This window comes from Stylophora pistillata, chromosome 5 (genome assembly GCF_964205215.1).
Source record: "Stylophora pistillata chromosome 5, jaStyPist1.2, whole genome shotgun sequence".
NCBI lineage: Eukaryota > Metazoa > Cnidaria > Anthozoa > Scleractinia > Pocilloporidae > Stylophora > Stylophora pistillata.
Window position 1 is genome coordinate 39,869,752 of NC_142523.1, and position 22,487 is coordinate 39,892,238.

The 22,487-nt window shown below is 39.0% G+C and overlaps 2 protein-coding genes across 2 annotated transcripts in view; one reads left to right on the plus strand and one right to left on the minus strand.

Annotated features, from left to right (window-relative positions):
* Nucleotides 1-22,487, minus strand: part of LOC111335977 (E3 ubiquitin-protein ligase RNF123) — a 32,464-nt gene that overhangs the window by 6,039 nt on the left and 3,938 nt on the right. The window contains exons 5-26 of the mRNA XM_022941987.2: nucleotides 21,773-21,858; nucleotides 20,716-20,802; nucleotides 19,745-19,812; nucleotides 19,474-19,599; nucleotides 17,463-17,562; nucleotides 17,278-17,379; nucleotides 16,285-16,410; nucleotides 16,005-16,097; nucleotides 15,676-15,749; nucleotides 14,826-14,922; nucleotides 14,391-14,466; nucleotides 13,858-13,922; nucleotides 13,345-13,419; nucleotides 13,125-13,248; nucleotides 12,095-12,155; nucleotides 11,637-11,677; nucleotides 11,300-11,454; nucleotides 10,672-10,755; nucleotides 9,948-10,055; nucleotides 9,048-9,225; nucleotides 951-1,025; nucleotides 516-603 (exon numbers count right to left, since the gene is read on the minus strand). Coding sequence (XP_022797722.2) covers nucleotides 516-603; nucleotides 951-1,025; nucleotides 9,048-9,225; nucleotides 9,948-10,055; nucleotides 10,672-10,755; nucleotides 11,300-11,454; nucleotides 11,637-11,677; nucleotides 12,095-12,155; nucleotides 13,125-13,248; nucleotides 13,345-13,419; nucleotides 13,858-13,922; nucleotides 14,391-14,466; nucleotides 14,826-14,922; nucleotides 15,676-15,749; nucleotides 16,005-16,097; nucleotides 16,285-16,410; nucleotides 17,278-17,379; nucleotides 17,463-17,562; nucleotides 19,474-19,599; nucleotides 19,745-19,812; nucleotides 20,716-20,802; nucleotides 21,773-21,858 — 2,089 coding nt within the window. The remainder of the gene's footprint in view (nucleotides 1-515; nucleotides 604-950; nucleotides 1,026-9,047; nucleotides 9,226-9,947; nucleotides 10,056-10,671; nucleotides 10,756-11,299; nucleotides 11,455-11,636; nucleotides 11,678-12,094; nucleotides 12,156-13,124; nucleotides 13,249-13,344; nucleotides 13,420-13,857; nucleotides 13,923-14,390; nucleotides 14,467-14,825; nucleotides 14,923-15,675; nucleotides 15,750-16,004; nucleotides 16,098-16,284; nucleotides 16,411-17,277; nucleotides 17,380-17,462; nucleotides 17,563-19,473; nucleotides 19,600-19,744; nucleotides 19,813-20,715; nucleotides 20,803-21,772; nucleotides 21,859-22,487) is intronic.
* LOC111335981 (carbohydrate sulfotransferase 14) lies at nucleotides 2,523-5,956 on the plus strand. The gene is made up of 3 exons (XM_022941991.2): nucleotides 2,523-2,756; nucleotides 4,153-4,193; nucleotides 4,903-5,956. The coding sequence occupies exons 1-3, from the start codon at nucleotides 2,651-2,653 to the stop codon at nucleotides 5,713-5,715; spliced, it is 960 nt and encodes a 319-aa protein (XP_022797726.2). The 5' UTR covers nucleotides 2,523-2,650; the 3' UTR covers nucleotides 5,716-5,956.

Below are 22,487 nucleotides of genomic sequence, written 5' to 3' on the forward strand. Positions count from 1 at the left end.
AATTCATCGCATTTCGCATTTTCTTGAAAGGAATCCGACATGAGATGATGAGGTTACTGTTATACTTCTCTTGGCCAAAGAGCATGAATGATGAAGACATATGCGAAAAATTTATCACAAGTCTATTTGCAGCATATATTTATTTTTCTACCACTGTCCTGATTTTTTGTCACAAGGAAATCCTTTGGATCAAAGTGTTTCGGGAATAATTTCTCGTTGATTTTCATTCATGGTGAGCACTGTGGTAAAGCGAGGCTTGAGGGTGAAATCAAAAGCAAAAAATAATCGGATATTCCGTGGGCTTTGCTTCACTTCGCTCTGTGATTGGTCCAGAAAACTAGCGCCTGGTTCTTAGCCAACCAGATGCAAAGCTAAACCAATCGCGACTCAGTGTTTATGAGTGCCATCCCCGCGCCCCTCTTGTGTCTCCGTGCCAGTATTTATCACCGCTGTGACCTTGTTTTTGTTGTTGTTGTTGTTTTTTCTTTTTAAATAATGACCAAGATGTGACTCACAATGGTTCTGGTATGTTCTCTACAGCTTCCAGACTGTCCGGGTAACAGACAAACGCAGCTAAGGCTTGTATGATAATATCCCGTAAATCTAGAAGGACAAAGCAATTATTCATCTTTAATTTGTCCAACGTTACATGGCAGACGTTACAAGGCAAGCGAGCAGATGCGAGAAGATTCTGCGGGCAAAGATAGACTTGGAGCCAAAATCGCGGAGTGATGAAGGAAAGAACGATTATCATGAGACATACAAAGAACGGATAGCGCTTATGGACTCACGAAAAGGCAGATGGTTTTTTCTAAAAGGGGAAGGGGATGACACGAGGGGGAGGGGAGGGGTGGGGGGACCCAGAAACGCACGGAGGAGAGGCTGAGAAAAACAGGGCGGGTGTGGGAGGGGATGGAGCGGCAATAAGTAATGTAACACGTTTCCCATACCTGGATTGATGATTCTTTGGTCGATAAAGTGTGTACACAAAAAGACGGCCATTTTTTGAAGAGTGACACCGGACTCTAGAAAATATAGATGTATATAAGAAAAAATATATCTAATGTATATCCATAAACAACTCACAACGAGAAACATGCGCATACAAAAAAGAAAGGGGAAAAAGGTATGCATTTCGAACACATATCCTTCAAACACCCCCACCCCAACCCCGACCTCGTTCCCAGGGCTTTTTAATCATTTGGGCTGCCCCCAAAAGAGGGAGACGCCCTGGGAACTAGGTTGACCTCATCCCAACACTCTACCCCATCCCACTCAAACATCCGACCCCACCCTACCCCAAGTGGTGTTAAACAGCGGTGGAATTACATATGAATTGTTGTATATCGGAACAGATCCTCGACAGTTTATTGTTGCGGATCGCTATTCGTTGAACGGGTGTATGCGCGTCCAGGACTTGTCGATAGCTGTTTCTGGGTTTCTGGAAAAGAGCGTAAAAGTGGATGGTTTTCAGATCACAGTTCTTTGACCTCTGGATTTCAGGGAAATCTGAGAAAGCGTCACTGTAAGGTCGAAGTGTCGCAGGTTTTATGAATGTCTAGATCTCTTAGGCTTGTACGCTTTTGTTTACCATATTACTATTTAACCATTATCATTATCATTTTTATTATTTAGTAAGTGTCATTTACCTTCTCATATATTTTTTTTAATGTAATTTACTTTTATAATAATAATTTCGATGTACGTTTTTTGAAAATTCTTTCAATACGAACTAGTAGTTGCTTTCGCGATTTTTATATGTAGGTCGTTTTTGTTATCAAAGTTAGTTTGGGTCTGAAACGAGTCTGATCCTAGAGAACCGATTTTAATAGATGTATTCTTATCATTATTGTTAAAGTGAGTCACTTGACAGTGTCGCTTGATGTAAACAAAATTGAACAAAAACAGGAGGCACATTTCAAAGAAAAACAATCACTAGCAACTGATCGGAAGGTAAAGTTAACCAGTGATGTCAGACTGCCACACCGGCTCGCGCGAACGAAAGGTCACGCGCGCGAACGTAAGTGAGAGCTACAACAGCGTCTGAAATCTCACGCGCGTGCTACTGGCATTCTTAGAGCTCTGCGTGTTGTTCTGGCTACAAATCCTAAACTCAAGAATTTCACTTGAAAAACAAATTTCTGCGCAACTTCGATTCAATCCCATTAGATTACTGATTTTCTAAAGCAGGAGAAATGATGAAGAAGTGTTGTTTTACGAATGTTTTTTTTTTTCATTCAGAGAAAACCTTAGCTCAATCATGGTGTGTTGGTAAATGGGCCACATTGTAAAAGCCAATCAGAGATTTACGCGTCCCTTAAAATAACGCTCTGCATCCATCTGTTCCACCAGATCAATTTCGGTATTTATTCTTTTGTCCATTTCCTTTTACAAAACTAAAATCATTCTCTGGTCGGCAAAGCCTACGATACAGTTCAAAAAAACCGTTCTGGAGATTTACAACTAAATTTAAAAGCGTGATTTCATCGAACGAACAATATGAAATATACAATATGTTCCGCACTCATCAGTAAGGTGACAATTCTAAACCGCTACCTAGGCGATTTGATAATTATGCAGATTATAAAAAGTAATTTATGACAAGACCAATTTAAACTCTCCCGTCTGTATACACTGGACACTTCGAAGCATGAAGTCGACAATCCCTGTTGTCGTAGCTCTATTCTTCTCCTTTCTCATCATTGTTTCGTACTGGAACTCAAAAGAGATTACACCGATACTGAGTAAAACGCGAGGTAAGTTTATGAAGCTATACGACTCTTTAAGAAATTAGAACGTTGCTGTAAAAGTCCTATAGAACTATTCGGTACAATTTTAGCGATATAACATTGAGTTCCACACAGAATGGTAACAAGTAAGTGCAAATTTCGCAATTGACGATGTTTCAACTAAGTGTCTCCCGATGTTTTATATACAAACCGTTCTTTCACAAACAACATTGAGTCCCACATAGAACGTTATCAAGTAAGCGCAAATTTCGCCATTAACGATACTAAAGCCAAACGTTCCCTGATGTTCCTTATACAAACTGTTCTCTCCCGAAATAATAACAATTACAGCTATATAGTCTGAAACCTCTCCTATAAAGTTCTGCTTCTAGTGATAAAGTACTTTTTCTATAAAGAAAAACTAACATAAGGCAATCACAAAGTGGATGTTTATCGTAAGGGGCAAATAAAGTCCTTTAATGAGAAATCAGTTAAAAAGCATCAGCGGAGGTCGTGCTTCAAAAGAAAAAGCTGTTCAAACAAAATATTCAGTTCTTTTGGTCTCCTGTTGGCCACTACACCGTTAAAAATCTAAAATTTAACGTGAAAATTCTTGCATAAGTTCCCAGTAAATAAGTGAGTTTCAAGATCATTCCAAATGTGACTTCAATGTAGATTTTATGATCTTTTCTCTCAAACTTTTTAAGCTATGTGCTTTTATTTCATTTTCTTTTTCTTTTTCACAATAAAGAAAAACCACCATTGTGACTTACAAAGGGTTTCTATAATGTCTATGCGTTACCTTTCCCTCTCCCCCTTCCTCTTTCACCCCCCCCCCCCTCCAACTAAAACGTTTCCTAAGCCGAATGTTATCAAGGAAAACATAGTAAGACCTTACAAGATTTCGATTACTGGGTTAAGATGAGCGAATAAGGATAAATGCAAATGAAGTCTCTCGATGGCGCCGAAAAAGTTACTCTCAAGTGATAAAATTTCTGACAAATCAAACCCTGTGGGATGACAAGATCAACAAATCAACATAAAAATCATTCTACTTGTTAGTTATGTTCAAGTAGATAGTTTTTCCAGGATATAGCTTGATTGCCTTTATAGAAGCGAGAAAATGTCATATATCGACCAATGTTATTTTCCTAATCATCGGTTACATTTGCTTCTATGGAATTTCCTTTGTCGTGCTCAACTCGATATCTCGCTGAAAGAGAAATTCCATACCTAAGCACTGCCATTTGTTATCTTCTGTTCAATCACGAACAGTTCTCACTGCAAATGTGCGTCCTCCCATCAAAGCCTTGTTTATATGACGCATTTCCTGACGTCACTAAGGTAACTAGTGCAGAAATGGTGTTCCAAACAGGGACAATGACCATGGGAAAATAACGGATTCTGTTAAATATATTTTCAGAGGTTTATCTACAAAAAGAATCAAAATCTCAGGCGACGACGGTAAGTTAACGTTCGACATTTTTAAATGTCTTTTTAACCCTTTTAACTCCCAGTGATAATGAGATGAATTTAAATCTATCACACAAAACAAATGAACTCCGGGTTGTTGAGGGTCTGGACAGTGTTATAACACAGAAGACGTTAAAATGTGGTGAGCCACTTCTTCGTCCTTATCACATTTGACGTCATCTGTGATCTATAGGGGAGTTCAAGAAACGAGGACGGCAACGCCGTGAAAAACGTCGGTGAAAAAATGAAGTTATGTTTAACTTACGAATCTCCCGATACTCGAAAGTCATTTTGTTTGTTTCTCACTGTCAAAACTATCTCGAAACTGAATATTGAACAAAGCGTTAAATTAGTTCACGCTGTCCAGAGAACGCAAAGTTTGGTCATTTCACGATGTTGTTTTGCAGAGGACGCAGAGAAATTTACAAAGATTTACAACGCACGTGCATAGCCATTGTTTTGCTCATTACACCTTTTGTTTGGTGACGTTTCCGTTGTCTTTGCCGTAGTGGTTTTCTTAAACTCCCTATTACTGCTCAGACGCACGGCGACAGAGAATCTGTTTGTTGAATGCTTTTTAAAGCATACCTCTCAACTAAGGAACCACTTGAAAATCGAGCTTAGGAATTTTTCTTTAAATTTAAGTCAAATTCCAATTTCATCCCTAAATCATGTTCATTTTTGTTCGGAACACAAAAAGGAAAAAGCCAAGCCTCAACGCTTAACTCCAGAAGAGAGACAACGATCTAGAAAGCAACACGTGAAAGATTATTGCAGCAAACATTCGTTCAAAACCAATCCAAGCCCCAGGGAAATTCACATTGCCGTCGATGATGAGTTGAAGTTCCTCTATTGCATTGTCCCAAAGGTTGCATCATCGACGTGGAAGACAGTTTTTGCTGCCACTCGCAAATTTCGAAGAAACATCAATCGTTGGCAAATGTGGAAAATGCTCGCTGAATACAGCGAAGAGGAAATATCTCTGCGCCTGAACACATACTTTAAGTTTCTTTTTGTGCGAGAGCCATTGCAACGCTTGCTTTCAGCGTACAAAAATAAGTTTATACAATTACCTAACTATAGCGCAAAAATTCGTCAAGTTATAGTCCAAGATCTTCGACCGCAGGATTTTGATCCAGATGGGAAAAATTACGTTACTTTTGCGGAATTTATTCAGTATTTTTCCAATAATATATCACGCAATCAACACTGGCGCCAATTTGAGGAGCTTTGCCATCCTTGCGTCATCGACTACGATTTCATTGGTCATTTAGAGACATTAGAAGGCGATGCTCCTCTGTTGCTAAAAAAGATGAGATTAGACGACCGCGCAACTTTCCCGCCAGTGCACAAAGCAACAGGCCAATCAGAAGTGTTGAGGTACTATTCCCAGATCCCGCCTCGGTACATCAATAAGTTAGGCGAACTATACCGGAATGACTTTGAAATGTTCGGTTATGAATATCTTGGGCCAGTAAAATCTTATTTGAATCAGTCCAAGCAAAATGTGTAGACGAAAGGTAAAGTATAGAAAAGCACATCTGTTGAGCAAGTCTAAGTGCACCCTTTTTTTGAAGCAATCAACCACACGTTAAAATCTACAGGCATTCTACCAAAAATGCTGCACTCTGATTGGCTCCGATACTCGTTATATATATACCACAACAGATAGCGGGTAAAGTCAGCGGCCTGACAATATGACGGTGGATGTAAACAAAATAAAATAAAAACATGAGCCTGTATCGTTGTCAACACCCCAATTTCAAGTTTTTTCACCAATCAGAGATCTGGCGCCGAAATGAGAGCGCGAGAACGAGGCTAGTGAAAACTTATTTGCGAGAGCGGCATGCATGTCATTCATAATGGCATCCAAAGGACAGCGATAAATACAACCTCTCGATATATCCTAAAAAGCTGCAGTAATGAAGCAGACAAAACTAGCCAATTTTGCTGAAGACCACAAGAAGCTGTCACCACTACTGGGCTCCAACTAACGGTCGGTAAACGATCAATATTCGGTCAAATATAGGTTGTTTTGTCCGGTTTGTTGGTCGCCGGGATATTTTGCAAATAGGAATTTAATTCCGAGGGAAGTTCAGGGTTCATATACAGCTTCATCGCTTTTCGTGCATTGAGTTCGAGGCTGCATGTACAATAAAAGCATGGTAAATACACTCATTTCAGAGGGGGTGTGGGATTTATCAAGATATGACCTAAAGGATATTGGGTTGTGTCTAAGCAAAATAGGTATGACTAACCAAATTGACCAGTGCCAACTGGGAAATTATTTCGAGACTTGTACTAACAGTAGAATCAAAGTGTCACTGAAAATGCAGTGGAAAGGCCTTTTTTCCACTGAGTTTTTTTCTACTTCCTTCTTTTTTTTCGCTTTGTTTTTCCTATTTTGTTAATTAAGGACTTTCCTGCTTCAAGTTCTCTTTTAACTTCGTTTTCAAACATGACAGGCAATCTTTTATTTCCTTTCGTCACGCGCATAAGTAAAAAAACGCTAATTACAAAAACGTTTCGATGGCAACCGTGATTTACTCAAAACATGTAACAAGTAAGAAACAGACAAAAGATACAACACAAATGATTGGAAGGCCAATACGACCGTTGATAAACAAAGAATTGACTGAGACATCTTTAATCACCGGAAAAATTAAGATTTGGCTCAATATCAAGGGAAATTAGTGTAGTCTTAAATAAACGTAGTTCGCGCTTTTGAGTAGAAAATTACTTAAAGAAAGGAGCCCATTGCTTGTTTAAGATCATTTGTTGATAAAATTAAAAAACCACCAAATCGTATTTTCGAATTGCACTACTAAGAAAAGTGTCAGAGGCTGCTAGAATATATATCTATTTGTGATTTACGATGTTCCGATATACCAGTGTGTGCTGGACACCACTTCATAGATACTTTTATACGTGTTAAAGCCATTTTCCTGCTTAGTTTCGATTTAAATCGAAAAAAAAAGATTGTGAACATAAATAAAAAGAACTGAATGATGTAAAAAATAAATAAATAAATAAATAAATAAATAAAAGGGTACTAGGATTTTTATATCAGTCAACGGAATACATCAATCAAGTCAGGCAATCATCATTGCAGGTGAGTTTTTATTTTAGCAATTGTAGAAAAAAAAAAGAGGCTAAAAAAGATTTAGGCTTCAAGGTGATTGGAACCCATGCCTCTAAGTCCCTAGTTGGGCTAAAAAGCCACACATTGGGAGCAAGGCACATTCAAGAAGGTTTTTCTTTCCCGTGGAGGAATCTGATCACAATTTCTTTAATTTTATCTCTTCAATTTTAACTTTACATCATGAAAAAAAGATGGAAGAAATCAAATCAAAATAAAAGCCTATACAACAGACAGTATTGAAAAGCTCTTTAGTTTCTTTCATTAGACTTGTAAAAGAAGGTGCTGCGAAAACTGGAGAATCACAATTGAACAAAGGCTAAAGAAGGCCAAAATAAAGAGAGAAAAATCCTTTCAACCAATTTGCCCTTTGATCATAACAATAGCCTTGATTAACAAAAAGGAAATCATAAGGTGTTTCGTCTTTTAGTGTTTGATCTCCACCTGACTGTAAACGACTAAATCGCGATAAGCAATCGATTAAAACGATTTAAACGACTAAATCGCGATGAGCAATCGATTAAAACGATTTAAACGACTAAATCGCGATAAGCAATCGATTAAAACGATTTAAACGACTAAATCGCGATAAGCAATCGATTAAAACGATTTAAACGACTAAATCGCGATAAGCAATCGATTAAAACGATTTAAACGACTAAATCGCGATAAGCAATCGATTAAAACGATTTAAACGACTAAATCGCGATAAGCAATCGATTAAAACGGTTTTGATTCTCGGGCACAGTGGCTAGTCATGCTGTCGCGCCACAAAGTTGTTTGGGTTGCATTGTGTTTGTTAATACTCTTCCTTTTATCTTCGTTGTGTTATTTTGGAACTTGGAAGATTACGATCGGTAGATTTGCAAGTGATTCAGGTAAGATTCTTCTTCCCTAACTGATAACTGGTAACACTAGCTCGACAAAAACGATTAAAGAGATTTCTTGTTTGAACGAATAAGTCAAGTTTAAACGCAAAGTTTAAATCCACTTAAGACTTACAATTATACGTGCAAATGTATATCATCCGTATTTCTATTCAACTAAATGAGCATATTGAATTATTTTCCACAAGCCATCAAGCAAGCTGAGATTTTTAAGCATCGAATTGAAAATTTCCCAAATCACTTCCATTTATTAATTTTTTTTCTAATTTGTACCTCATAATTTTAGAAATATATATTTTGTAGTTTTTATATCAGGCGGGAAAAGCGAAGCAATTGAGAAACGTAGCATACATAGCCGGCCGGTTAAGAAGACGCTTCCCTTGCCTTAAAATTTGGCGGGAATTAACACCCGCGTCAGTTCCCGCCAATTCACGATTCAACTCATGCGTTGGAAGTGTTGAAGTATTTTTCCAAGGTCCCCCCAGAATACATCACACGATTAGGCGAAGTGTATCGCTGGGATTATACTATGTTCGGCTATGATTATTTAGGTCATGTGCAACCGCTTCTTAATGGTGAAGAAAACAGGTCGACTACTCAATCGTAAAGCAACTTCACGCATGGTCATTTATATAAATACTCTTCTACGAAAAAATACTATAGCATGAGCCAAGTTTACGGTCAGCTGAAACGAGCGAAGAAGCGCACGAGCGAAAAATAAAGGGGGAGTAGACAACCCTGGTTTTTTGCTAATCTGCTCTTTCGTTCGTCTTCTTTCCCCGGAAGCCTAGAAAAAGTTAATATAACAAAGCCGTTTACCTGGAATATCACTGAAGCTTGTTGTAGGGTGAAAGTAATGCCTAAGCCCGTGAAACGCATTAATAGCGGCCTCCATGTAAAACTCAGGCGTAAACTCGAAGAGAGAGTCTTTTACAGCACCCCGCTCCACAGATGACATAATACAATTGAGCATCCAATGTACATCATTCTGCTTCTCCTTCAGAAATAAACAATTTGATATTGGAACTTATTAACAAGTTAGCTGTTATAAAATATTTTGTTTTCAAATCTGATCTAATCTGAGAAAAGATAGCGGTGAAAGAGGTAAAAATCAACACTACTATTACTTTGTCGGTATTGTGACGCATAAGTCTTTTACGCTGTATGTTCGCTCGCGTGATGTTCACACAGTTCTTATTTTTTCAATGCCCTCCAGAGTAATGACAATAACAATTCACTTTATCTTCTTTGGCATAGATAGGTTTTGGGCCCTTCCCAGATTTCACCTTATCCTTTACCAGCGGCCTGGCCTAAAATGAATCTGAGTCTGACCCAAAACATATTTATGCCTGCGAACATAATCTTTACTGTTTAATTGTACGCGGGAGGGGTAGGGGTGGTGTTTTGTACGTGGGAGGGGAGGGGGTGTGGTGTTCTGTTTTTATATGCTAACTGAAAAGTGTCCCATTTCTTCAATACTGTAAGGAAGTTTATGTTAAGTTTTTACGGATCAAGGTCAGTTTCTGTCCAAGTGTACAACTACCCCTCCCTTCACCCAACAAGTTAAAGTTACTGTTTGGTTAGGGGTGGGGTAGGTGAGCATTTGCTCAGCTAATGACACTAATATGTTTTCATATCGTATTTTTCACAATGACCTCGTAGCCTATTTCATTTTATCTTATTTCATTTTTTTTTTCATTATTACGGTTACAAACAAACCTTCGTGAAAATAAGAGTGGAAACCCAAGCCATGTGTCTTGCGCAGTGTGTGGTTTCTTGAAGGAAAACTGTCTTCGATCTTTCTAGTTCTGCTAACACGTCGGTTCTCTGAAAAGATTTAAAAAAAACAAAGTTTCGTTACACCTGAATGCAAACTGATATCGCCAAATAACAGGAGGGATTGGGGTAAGAGCACCTGGGCTGTGTAAGCGCAAAGGTGAACTGATCACCCTTGAGAGAAGGAGAGTTACGACACTTGAGAAATTTGCTGGTTTCCAGCCCTTATCCGCCGACGCAACGTTTTTAGAGTCAGTCAAGTTCTGTTGCAAGAAGCACCCAATTATCCCACTACCACAAGGATATCCATTTAATCCGTGCTTCATTTCTATCTAAGCAAGAAGATAACAAACCATAAGGTACATCCAGCCGGAGGTTACGGCATAACCATCAGCATCAAGCAGCAAAGTGTATTCTCCCCTGTGAATGGGATACTAGTCCATCACCAGTCACCCCACACCCCTTCCGCATTTCGTCGGAATTCCCTGACTATTCGTCGGTACCCGTTGGGTTGAGAAAGGCTGTGACAAGCAAATGCCTTGCCTCATTGACCAAGCCAGGGCGGGAATCCACCAGGCCCTCGCGACCATGAGTCCCATCGCATAACCACTAACTCACTGCGCTATCCCGCTTCTTTAAAAATTAAAGAGTATATGGTTGTACATACCTCCGGTTCACAGCGTCGGATTTTTGCCATTGTTTCTTCCAGAGCTTTAATGTTCTGCTTCATGTTGTCCCGTACGGCTCTCACCTGTGAAAAGTATGGACTTGCTTTTGTCTTACAAGTTCTCAAGCTAAAGACGCTCTAACCACTATAAGGAATAGTTCGCGTCGAAAAATGCCCCTTGGAGAGCATTGCAAATACAGCAAAGTTTGTTAAAGCGATGAACTTTTAAGCCACTTCGATTCTTCGTCGCTCGTATCGAAAAACTGGAACAACTTAAGAAGAACAACAGTACTTGTTGTAGAAAAAACTGTCAAAACTGTGTAGCCTGCATTACAGGCGTCTTAAGCAGGACAAATTAACGTTGTAAGCTTATGATCGTTTATTCGACCGGCCATGTTTGATCTAAGATAAGAGTGGACAGTAAGGGGGGGGGGGTAGGTGGCAATTCTGTTGCTCCCACTCCTCCCCTCTCCTTCCTTTTCCGCTGAGCACTTGTTCGCCAAACTTAAGCCTGCTCTGAAGACTACAACTGGGCCAAATTCTGCTATGGCAGACTCAGGTCATTGAAATCAACAGGGCCCGAGTAAACAGGCAACAGTGATCAATTCGCACACAGTCTCCCACCTACCTTAGACAGTTGCTTGTGTACAGCAATATGATAAAGCATGATGACACCATCCAACATTTCCACTAATGAGGGCTCGAGGTTACGATCCTCACAAGAGATGGATGATTCGTCCGCCTCAACAGACTCCTCTCTGTTAGCTGACTTTTCGATGACGTCTGAGAAATAAAAGGCGCTTTCAAATTAAAAAACTCTAGCCTATTATCTTTCTTCGAACTATAGCTCTTCGTTTGGTTTTCCTTGTCCTTATCATTATTATTGTTATCATAATCGTCAAAATTGTCATGATTATCAGAATTAACACAATTATATTTCAATGACCACTGGCCACTTAACTTACCGCGGTAGGCTTTCTTAAGATGAGAAAGAACACCACCCACCCTGGTGAAAGAAAGACAACAGAAACCATATTGAGGCAACAGAAGGAGGCACAACTCATCAGGACTTTCGACATTAATAGATTAATAGACTAAAACAAAACAATTATACTTACCTCGATACGAAAATGATAGAGCAGTTTTTTGTTTGGGTGTCGAGAGTAATCTGAGATTGAAATGGTTTTTCTCTACTTCGCTATATGATTGTTCCGGAAAACTCGCGCTTCTCTGTCAACCAATCAGATGCAAAACTGAAACCAATCACGAATTGGTCGGCCGCGTTTTCCCGCGCTTTGGGCAGTTTGCTTATTCTTTTCTATATTTACCTTCGTTACGTTTTTGCTTCTACGAAATAAGCACTTATTGTTGGAACCCGCGTACAGTCCTAATATAGGCGTTCATTTTTTCTACCAAACGTTACCTCGGTAAGTCCCAGAAGTGAACTCTGTCGTCGTAGAAAACATGGTTGGGGACGTACGCATCTACAAAAAGCGTAAGAGTAAAACACACTTTGAGCCACTCTAACAGGAATAATATTAATATTATTTTCATTATATGGTTATCTACTAGGTACTGCAGCTCCTAAACGAGCAAGGAGACCGTCTTTCTTATTTTAAAATTCACGTTTTCTAAAGATTTGTACATTGTACAGATGGGAGATCAATAGGAAACGTAGTCCCCTATTAGATTCATCCACCTAAACCCAACCCACCCATACCACCCCGGGGAAGGACATCCATCACACAGTAATCTCTTGCGTGGGAAATTAACGTCTCCTACCCCTAACCCTGCAGGAGACGGGACCTCCATTTATTCGTCCCTATCCGAGAAGACTAGAATATCTAACCATCTCTTGATGTCATAGAAAGGTAGCATATTCTTCTCAATTATTTTAAGACCCTGAGTGTTGGTCCGGCCGGGACGAACCCTCGACCTCCCGCACAACAGTCCAGCGCTCTATCCATTGAGCTAACTGGGAGGCGGTTTCCTACAAGATAAACAACCAATCGGTAAAGTTTGACAAAAATCTTGGTGAAATTTCTATTTTAGGGCCCTATTCTTCCCAAGGTTAGATTTTAATCAGGGTTTCTTTAAGCCTTTGGTCAGAAGCCTTTTACGATAACTCTTTATCCTTTGTAGGGCATCCAATAATAAAATTGAAGACAAAAATATTATACTGAATTTTCTTTTAAAGCTTTCAGGTCTGCGATCAGATTTCACATTAACCCTGGGTTATCTTAACTCAGCTTTGAACAACCAGATCCAGAGGAAAGTGAGTTCTCTCGCTCTCTGGTGTGACAAGAGATTGTTTACAATCTCCTGATTGTGATAAAGGCAAAATATGCTGAGACGAAAACAAACAATTTTGATAGCACAACATTGCAGTTTGTCCAACTTGAAAATTTTGCCCTAATTTGTCAATTTCGTCATTTACAATTTGTTTTGTGTACCTTTGCTTTTTACAAGCGAATCCTTCTCTTGAGCCCACTGCTCCCAATGCCAGCGGACTGCTTGCACCAGTCGATGATAGAAACACGTGATAACTGGTCCCACACATGCGCTGGATGGTTGAAGCTGTTTGAAAAGAACAGCGCGAAATTCAAATCATAAAAAGTTATCGAGTATACAAATTCATCAAAACCAGAAACATGCAAACTTAAACGCACTTACCATGATAGTCATCATATTTTCCTGCAGGAATTTTCTAAATTTTTCGAGGAATAACACTCTTGTAGGTTTGGAGTCCTGATAACAAATATGGAATAACTTCTCTTTGACAAACTGCTATATTTAACAATTATTCAATACTACAAAGGCAGTAAAATAGAACACAACACCGCTATTTATTTATCTATTTATTTTTCCTTCCAAAGATCTCTGTAGTTGGTTTTAATTAGGTAGTTAGAAGAGAGTGAAAGAAGGGGAAAGCTCGCCGCTACAATAAACAAACAAACAAACACTGAGGTCCACTGACTGTCTAAAGCGCCGCCTAAGTTGGATTCCATTGTGATGAATGACTCCCCTTGAGTCTAAAATTAATATGGGAACTGTTTTTTAAATATGCCCTTCAAGGGGTACTCAGACTGTTAGCTATTTTAGAGTACGAAAGTGAACTATATTTTGAAACAAAAATGTCAGCATTTATTTAAAAGATAATTCACTTATCTTACGTAGGGTGTTTACCTGCGTCGGTCGATCATCGCCTTTTAACAAAATCTTGCAGATTTCAACCTGAATATTCTCGAGCACTAAGAAAGGAAGGAGTTAGTTTTGACTGCCTCTTATGTGTTTCACTCTCTAACGAGACTAACATTTTAAAGCACTTTGTAAATGAGTGTCAAAACCAATCAAGGATTACATTGGTTTTACTTTTTCACGCTCTGTGATTGGTCCAAAAAAGTCGCACCATCCTCTCAACCAATCATATTCAAAATCAAACCAATCGCGACTTCGTCACACGCGTTCAGTTTTCCCGCGCTTTGAGAAGTCTGTGTACTTTTACTTTGATTCTCATTGGCTCGTTGTGGTATTTTCCTTTCCTCTGATTGGCTGTTGTGATTATTTTGGTTTTGGTTTTACGACACTCCATCCAAATGCGCTTTAATAACTTTTAATACAACAATAATCAATTACTTGAGGTATCAACACATAGGCTCCTTAAGCGCCTCCTCTCCTCTAACGTCATAAAGAGTTTAAAGCTATCAATGTTTGATCACCTTGTACTTTGTTTTTGAGTTTATTGCAGGCAGTTGTATATTCAGTTTTGGACGCTTCACTCGGCTTTGATGACTCCTGGAAGGGAAGCATTTCATAGTTAAACTACTCAGTAACACAAAAATTTTCTCGTCAGCGGACTGGCTTTACATTCATGCGAATTCAAAGAAAAATATTAAGCAAAAAAACATTACAATATTTTATTTGCCATACACCCAATTTTCATAAAATTCTAACAATCCTACCCTGCTCTACGTAAGATAATACTTCGCGAAGAAATATGTGACCTGACCGCGTCACTAGAAGGAGTAGTCTTGTCAGGTCACATGATCTAAACTCTCGAAGATGATTGGCCACTCGGTCGCAGGGAGCGTTTCATTTGACGACAGGGAACTTCCATATCAGATCTGACTTAAAGATACAAACTGAAAACTCACATCATCACTTTCCCACCACACCAATGGAAAGGAAGACTTAAGGACTCTGTCATCTGGAGGCTTGATGTGCATAAAGTAACTGAACTTCTGAGGAAAGGTTTGCACGGTCAAGGAAGCTATGCAAACACTACAGAATTACTGCGCTAAAAATTCACAAATACCAACTGATGCACGACTACCATGCACGCGTTCTTCCCACGAAGTTTTCTCATTACTGTTGAAATGAAAATCTTCTTAGATCCAGACAAAGGTACTTTCTTTGTAGTGCAGTAAAATCGTTTGTCTCTTCCGAGATGGATCGTAACGTTGCGACCGCGAAGGCGCTATCCCTGCAATAACGCAAAAGGCGTCTTACATTTCTGTATTATTCCCTACGTTTCAGTAAACTCAAAATAAAGATCAGATATACCGGATAAGGTTTATAGCTACCAGATAAAGTTCTAGGTGTGTCCAAAGCCACTATACTATCTGTATACAAGACAACTAGCAAGATGACTCTTGTCTACAGACTAGTTTCACAATAATTTCTCCTTTACTCAGTTGGTATAACATCAGGCAATGAAATTGTAACCTCTACAATATTTACAGTAACGCAATGTAGGGTGTACGTAGAGAATTCTGTGTAAGTGTCCTTAACGTAGTTAATGTTATCATTACAAGTAGTGTTCTTTGTGGTTATAATTAAAATTTAAAAAAATTAATAATAAGAAAGAAATCGTAACGTCTGTGGTCCGAGTCCTCACAAAACAGTCCGTCTTTCCTTTTGTCGCATGCTTATGGCAATTTTGAACATCCGGCTTTCCTATGTTTGTAATTGTAAGAAAGAGAGCTGTTTTTAAAAAAAGGATATCTTTTACAAGCGATCCACAATCTTCGTGTTTTCTCGTGTTTGAGTATAGAAAGAACCAAGGTGAGGCATTGCACCTGGAAAGATAAAGAAACAAATAACAAGGTTTAGCTTTCTTCATCATTGCAACCTGCTGGTTCCTCGTTTGAAGGTAAATCAACAGACTTGCTTACGAAACCACGAAGATGTATCTTCCAGGCGAAAGACCATAAGGAAAAAGTCGCCATGTTATGTCTGCGCGCGAAATTTATTAATTGAAATCAAGCGCCGTAAGAAAGCGCACTGCAGATGACCTCAAATCAGAGGAGATGATTGTACAACTGGCTTAATACCTGTTGCCTAAAATCCATGGTAACCGGTTGGAACCAGTAATACTTGATCAGAGCGTTTAGCAAGTGACTCAGAGAAGGCACCAGTTCAAATTCCTAAAAACCAAACGAGACAAAACTATAGGTTAAACTGGTTATCGTGTGACTAGATTTTGTTAACATCAGGTAACAGCGAAATGGGGGAGAAGGGGAGATAAATGATGGTTATAGAAACCATTCAAAAAGTATCAAAGCGTGCCAAGACTTTTGCCATTCACTGCAGTCTTGAAACACGGCAACCCACCTCCATACAGACCCACATCAGATCAAGAATCTTATGAACACCTGGTCGATGTTCCACAGGGTTACATCCCACACAAGACTTGAGTAAGAACGGAAGGAGAACTTCTTCAACCACGTAGCCTCCAGTCTTGAAAATATCACAAAAAAGAGAAAAGACTCAGTCTTGTACCTACCACTGGTAACTTTTAAGCGTTACAGTCGAACCTGTATGAAGAGTCACCCTGTATTCACCCAGTCACCCTGTATCGAGCCGGTCACCCTGTATCGAGCCGGTCACCCTGTATCGAGCCGGTCACCCTGTATCGAGCCGGTCACCCTGTATCGAGCCGGTCACCCTGTATCGAGCCGGTCACCCTGTATCGAGCCGGTCACCCTGTATCGAGCCTGAGTCCTAACAGCTTGTTTGCATTTCCCTCCACCTATACTGAACGGTCATCTAATGCGGAACCACTCAAAATAAAACTAAGAATAATCTCTCAAAATAAACGTATTCCTTGTTCATCTTCCGAGATCATTGTTGGCAGTTTCAGTTCAAAAGCCCTCAACACATTGCAAATTATCTTTCATTTAATGACTCTTTGGACAAAATTGTGTTGTTTATCGCGTTTAACCCCTTTTCTGCGGAACCCCCCTCCCTCCCTCCCTAAGTACCCTAACATTAGTATGCATGTATTCCCCATACTGTTCTCTCTACATTTCCTAAGGAGCTGACTAAGGAGAATTTGTTTAACAATCAAGAGCTTGTTTAGTTAGTGATCATTTCCTTTGGGTTTCCTTAAAGTGAGTTGTAAACTGTACAACACTCTGCAACTACCAATTAAATCACGTGATATGTTGTTGTCAGTCACCAAGGGAATTCACGAAAACATCCCTACAACTGATATATAATTGCATCCCATTTAGTGTATAGTGAAAGCTTACCCTTAAAATCGTGCTCAGGTCACTAAATTCAAATTCAAACGGGCGTCAAAGATCGCCAGGTTTCAATATTTACCATTAAAGGTCCCAGTTTCTCGAAGACGTGCGCGGTAGTTAGCAGCGTCAAAGTATCTGAACGACCATGAAGAGCTGGGGGCAAACAAGGAACTCTGTCCGGCTGGAAAACAAACAAACAAAAAAAATAGAATAAGGCCCAGTCTCCCCTCTTCCACCCGACTCTCTTTGTAACATCGAACTTACAGCTGGAAGGAGTCTGTCCAAACATGAAATAAGTTCCGTAGCTTTCGCCACATCAGAGATTGGACGGTCCTGAAGAGGCTTGTAACCTTCCACGGGAAATCTTTTGTTGGTTAAGGTTAAGAATTATCAACTCCAACTGTATCACAAACATCTAGGTTAGACTCTTGGCACAAATACAGTCCTGCTCGAAGTAACTTGAGAGTCTCGACTCGAAACTTGATCCTCCATACTCGAAACCATCGATGATCGAGGATCGAGAATCGGGGCTCGAGTAAGGAGTACCGAGTATCGAGTATCGAGAATAGAGAATCGAGAATTGAGATGCTCGAAGAACTTTTCGAGGATCTCGATCGCAGTTTCGAGGAAACGATTTAAATCTCCCAAGCAAAACAATAACCAATCACAAAGCGCGTGACACGCGGCTTCATGACACAGAAGCCGCTTGCATGTATGCAAATATTTTCATTCTAAACAGGACTCGAGCCCGAACTAAGCCCCTCTTTAGCTTTTCTGATACTAAAAACATGATGCAGTGGCCGGATAGTTAGCCTGCTTTTACTGTTCAAGTTCAAGTTTTTCCCAGGGTCCACGTGTTTTGTTCTTAAACCTCTACCTCTCATGAGTGACCAATACTAAATTTCTCCTTAAAACATGAATACAATATCAAGCAACCGAGTGATGAGAATAAAGGAATATATCAAACAGGCCTCTGTTGTCCGATGGTTGGAAAACGCTATGCACTTGCTAAATCTCCATGCGGTTGAGATTTAGCAGTATGTTTTGTCAACACTTACCCGCTGGATAGTGATTTATTTGTTGGATAGCGTTATTCACCCTTTGAGCAACTGTGGCCAGGAGATTATTTGTTGATCCAAAACCAAAATATCCGAACTAACACCACAAGATTTAAAAAATTGTATAACAGACAGTGGAGAGAATTAGTAACAAGATCAGAGGAGTGAAAGGGTCAATCAAGATGGTTTACTCACAGAGTATCAGGAAGGCACACACTGAACTAGTATCATTATGCAGAAAGACAGAAAACACAAAACACAGAAAGACAGAAAACACAAATCACAGAAAGACAGAAAACCCAAAACACAGAAAGACAGAAAAGACAGAAAATGCAAAAGAAAGAAAGACAGAAAACACAAAACACAGAAAGACAGAAAACACAAAACACAAAAAGACAGAAAACACAAGACAGGAAACACAAAAGACAGAAAGACAGAAAACACAAAACACAGAAAGACAGAAAACACAAAACACAGAAAGACAGAAAACACAAAACACAGAAAGACAGAAAACACAAAACACAGAAAGACAGAAAACACAAAAGTACTATCTCTTCTGTAACATTCAGATAATTACATGTAGGACAAAGAGAACGGAGGACTTTTTTACATTTAAATATTCTAAATGATTCAGTTGTTATTATCACTGTTATAGTTGTAAATTTTTAGTTTTTAGATAATAGTTGCTTTAAGATTGTAAAGTACACTCAATAATTCAGGTCCTTTACTGCCACAGAGTTTAATAAACTAGTCATTCATTCATTCATTCCTTTAGAGGGTGTAGTGATCTTTTACGTTGCTTTAAATTCATGTCAATCCTGGGATCCAAGTATGAAGAAGAAGAAGAAGAACCATTATTACTTTATACCGCTCAGGGTAGCCCCTTCTGACGGGAAAAGCTGTCTGTTATCAATGGGAGCCCTGAACAACAACGCACAAAAACCACACTAAACATATAAACATTACACTGAAATTGTTGTGGCGTGACACGCGTGACTATAGTCATGTGATCAGCAAGTCACGTGAACCTTCGTACTTTGTGGCACGACAGTCAACATACAAACACACAAAAACCTGAACTGGATGCTAAAAATTTTTGTTTCAGTTTTAACTATTAACTATGTGATTTTAGTGTCATCACAACTCCACAATTGTAACATATTAACAATGAAATTGCTCGCCTTGATTTTTACTCATTTGCTTTTTAAAAAGGATACTTAAATGGGGCCGACCCAAAATTCATCTGACAGGACTCCCCATATGATAAACTGGCTGCAGGGAAATAAGCCAGCCCTGGTCCATATTGCACATTATCAAAAGCCACACCCAAAAAGTGTCCATTCCTGACAATAAAAATGAAAAACAAAAAAGATGTTTACACTATTACCACATACACATGTTTAGCGATTTTAAGGCTACAAAATATGTTGACAAATTTAATTGGGATCAATTTATTGTCATTATCATGGTCATCTATTTTAAACTTACCTGCTATATGAGATTAAACCTTGATCTAAGTCAATAAAGCACCCTATCACATCACCTGCCATCCAATCCTAAAAAAATACAAAATCATTGTTACTACTACTAATTGTAACAGTCATAATTTATCACCTAGGGCAGGAGGGGGTGGAGTATTTTGTTGGGTTTTCAGAGGGGACAGATGTGGGGATCAGTCATCACTAACAGAATTTAGAGGAGGGACTGTAGGAAACTGACTACCAATTAATCCTTTAATTTGCACGATCAAAATGCAACTTCTCTACACTGTCATCCATTCTTTACAATTTTTGTTTTGAGAATTTGGTGTTAAATCAAACAGTATCCCTCCAACTGATAATTTTTTCTTCTCACCACCCTTCTTTGGAAAATGTGTTGACATTGTCAAGGGTCAACTGCCAATGAAGGAGGGAGCATAAAAATATTACAGAGCCAAATCACCCCACTCCCCCGGACAAAGGGGGCCATAGGGCACAGGGGGAGCTTGACAAAAGACCTGAAAAAAAGGCCTAAGCCACATGTAGGCTGGTGATCATGTCCTATTCATTAAATATCCAGAGTGAACATACAAAATATCAGAGCTAGTCCAATAGTGTCTAATTTTCATCAGCTAATGATGGTGAGGCAAAATGTTTCATAAGGTATTACATGATTTTGCATGAATCGGTTTTTAAGTGGAATTTAAGGCAGAATTCATGAGTCAGGTAATGGATTTTCTTTGAATCACCTAGCTGTAACTGAATAAAAATACAAGAAAAGGTAAACAGCAATAATATTGTTTGTTTTTATCTGGATCCCAAAACAAGAGAGGCAAAACAATATCATTTGGCCTAATTTTCAACTCACAATTCCCCGCTAAATACCTTGCTACATCAACCAATCAGAATGCTGGATTTTATTCAACTGTGCAATTAACTTCAATATTTTTTCAAAAAAGAACAGTTATAAACTTATTGTACCTCTCCATATTTTGCTGTGGAGACATTCCATTTTCTAACACGATGTCCATCGTAAGCAAAGGAGTCATTCGTATCACCAACACCTTCCTGTATAGAATAAGAAGTTATAACATAACCAAAGTAAAGCGCGCGCTCTGATTGGTCAATTTAGTGTCCCCCATTTGCCCATGGGTGTACGCTGCTGACGTGAGCAAATGCAAAGGCTATTTTTCAGCGCGCGATTGTTTTTTCTGGTTGCGTAAGATTTGTTAAATAAAAGGGAACTCTTTAGCTACAATGTATCAATGTTATGTTATAAAACAAATGGTAAACACCACAGTGTACACTATTGAGTTATGGATGCACTTGGGAGGTTTGCTAAGCACTCAAGAAGCTAGAGTCGCTCTCGGCTATCGCCTCGAGTGACTCTTACACTTCTTTCGTGCTTAGCAACCTCCCGCGTGCATCCATAACTCAATAGTGTACGCTGTGGTGTTTACCATTTGTTAAAGAAGATATGACACAAAATAATATGATCAGAATAGGCCATTTCACAGTTGTGTACTTAGTTGCCAAGCCTTTGATTTGGATTGAGGCTCAAGGTGACCTTGTTGTGATTGAAACCAGTCTCTGGTTAGCATGATAACAATGAAAGTAATTTACATTTGAAAAGTTGCAATGTCTGCATCATAACAAGGTCACCCTTACCAGCCTCTCTCCTGTTCAGAGACAAATGGAAACCAAGCACACAACTGTTAAATGGACTATCGGGGTTCTGTCCTCGTGTACCGGTTCACAAGAGCCAATACAAAAGACCAAACAATACACAATAGCTAACCGATAACTCCTAAACAAAGAAAGAACAATGGTAATTCCCTTGTGAACCGGTACACCAGGACAGAACCACTATTGGCAACGTAGGACTAACTGGAGTAATATTCAGGAAACACGTGTCACGAGCAATTAATCTCAAATCGCCTTACAGCATACGAGACTTATTAGAAGTTACAGCCATGATAACCTTTTTGTTTTCAATTTTGAAAACAAAATGCTAACTTGCGGTTAAAAATTTTCATACCTCATTAGTGAACTTGCATTGTAATGTTGCCCAACCTAACTGCATAATTCCTTTAGAGCCCAACAATATTTCATACATCCACTTGCCTTAAGGATAGATAAAATGTATATTTTATCAGAAGAAGGTGGGCTAGTTTACTCTAAGGATGTCTTGGCAGAAAGTCTTTCAATCTAATACTGAACTGCCAACATGGAAAAAACTTTTGCTCATAAACATAGATAATGCAATCACTCCTCTCCCCCCACCCTCAAAATATTATCCCTTCCCCCCCTTCTACACAAAAAATATCTACAATTAAAACACACAACAACAAATGTTATTCATTATAAAGCAAGTCTTAAAAATATAGTTTGTATTTAATATAACAGCGTGTTTTAATTTCCCTTTCAAACTTCACAGGTTTTTTTTATTGCAAGAAGGTGTTAGATTAGGTTAAAGCTCAGGGCCAGTTTGTTCAAAGCTGGGTTAGGACAGACAACCCACGGTTACTGTGAAATCTGATTTATGACCTAAAAGCTTTTGATGAAAATTAAGTACAACTATTTTTGTCGACAATTTGATGACTGGATGTCCTACAAAAAATAGAGAAAATTATCTAGTAGTAAGAAAGGCTTCCGATTAAAGGGATAAAAAATCCAGGATTGAAATTTTATCATGGTGTAGTGCTAATTAGCCTTTGAACAACTGGGCTCCAAGCAAGAATTTAAGAGAAAAC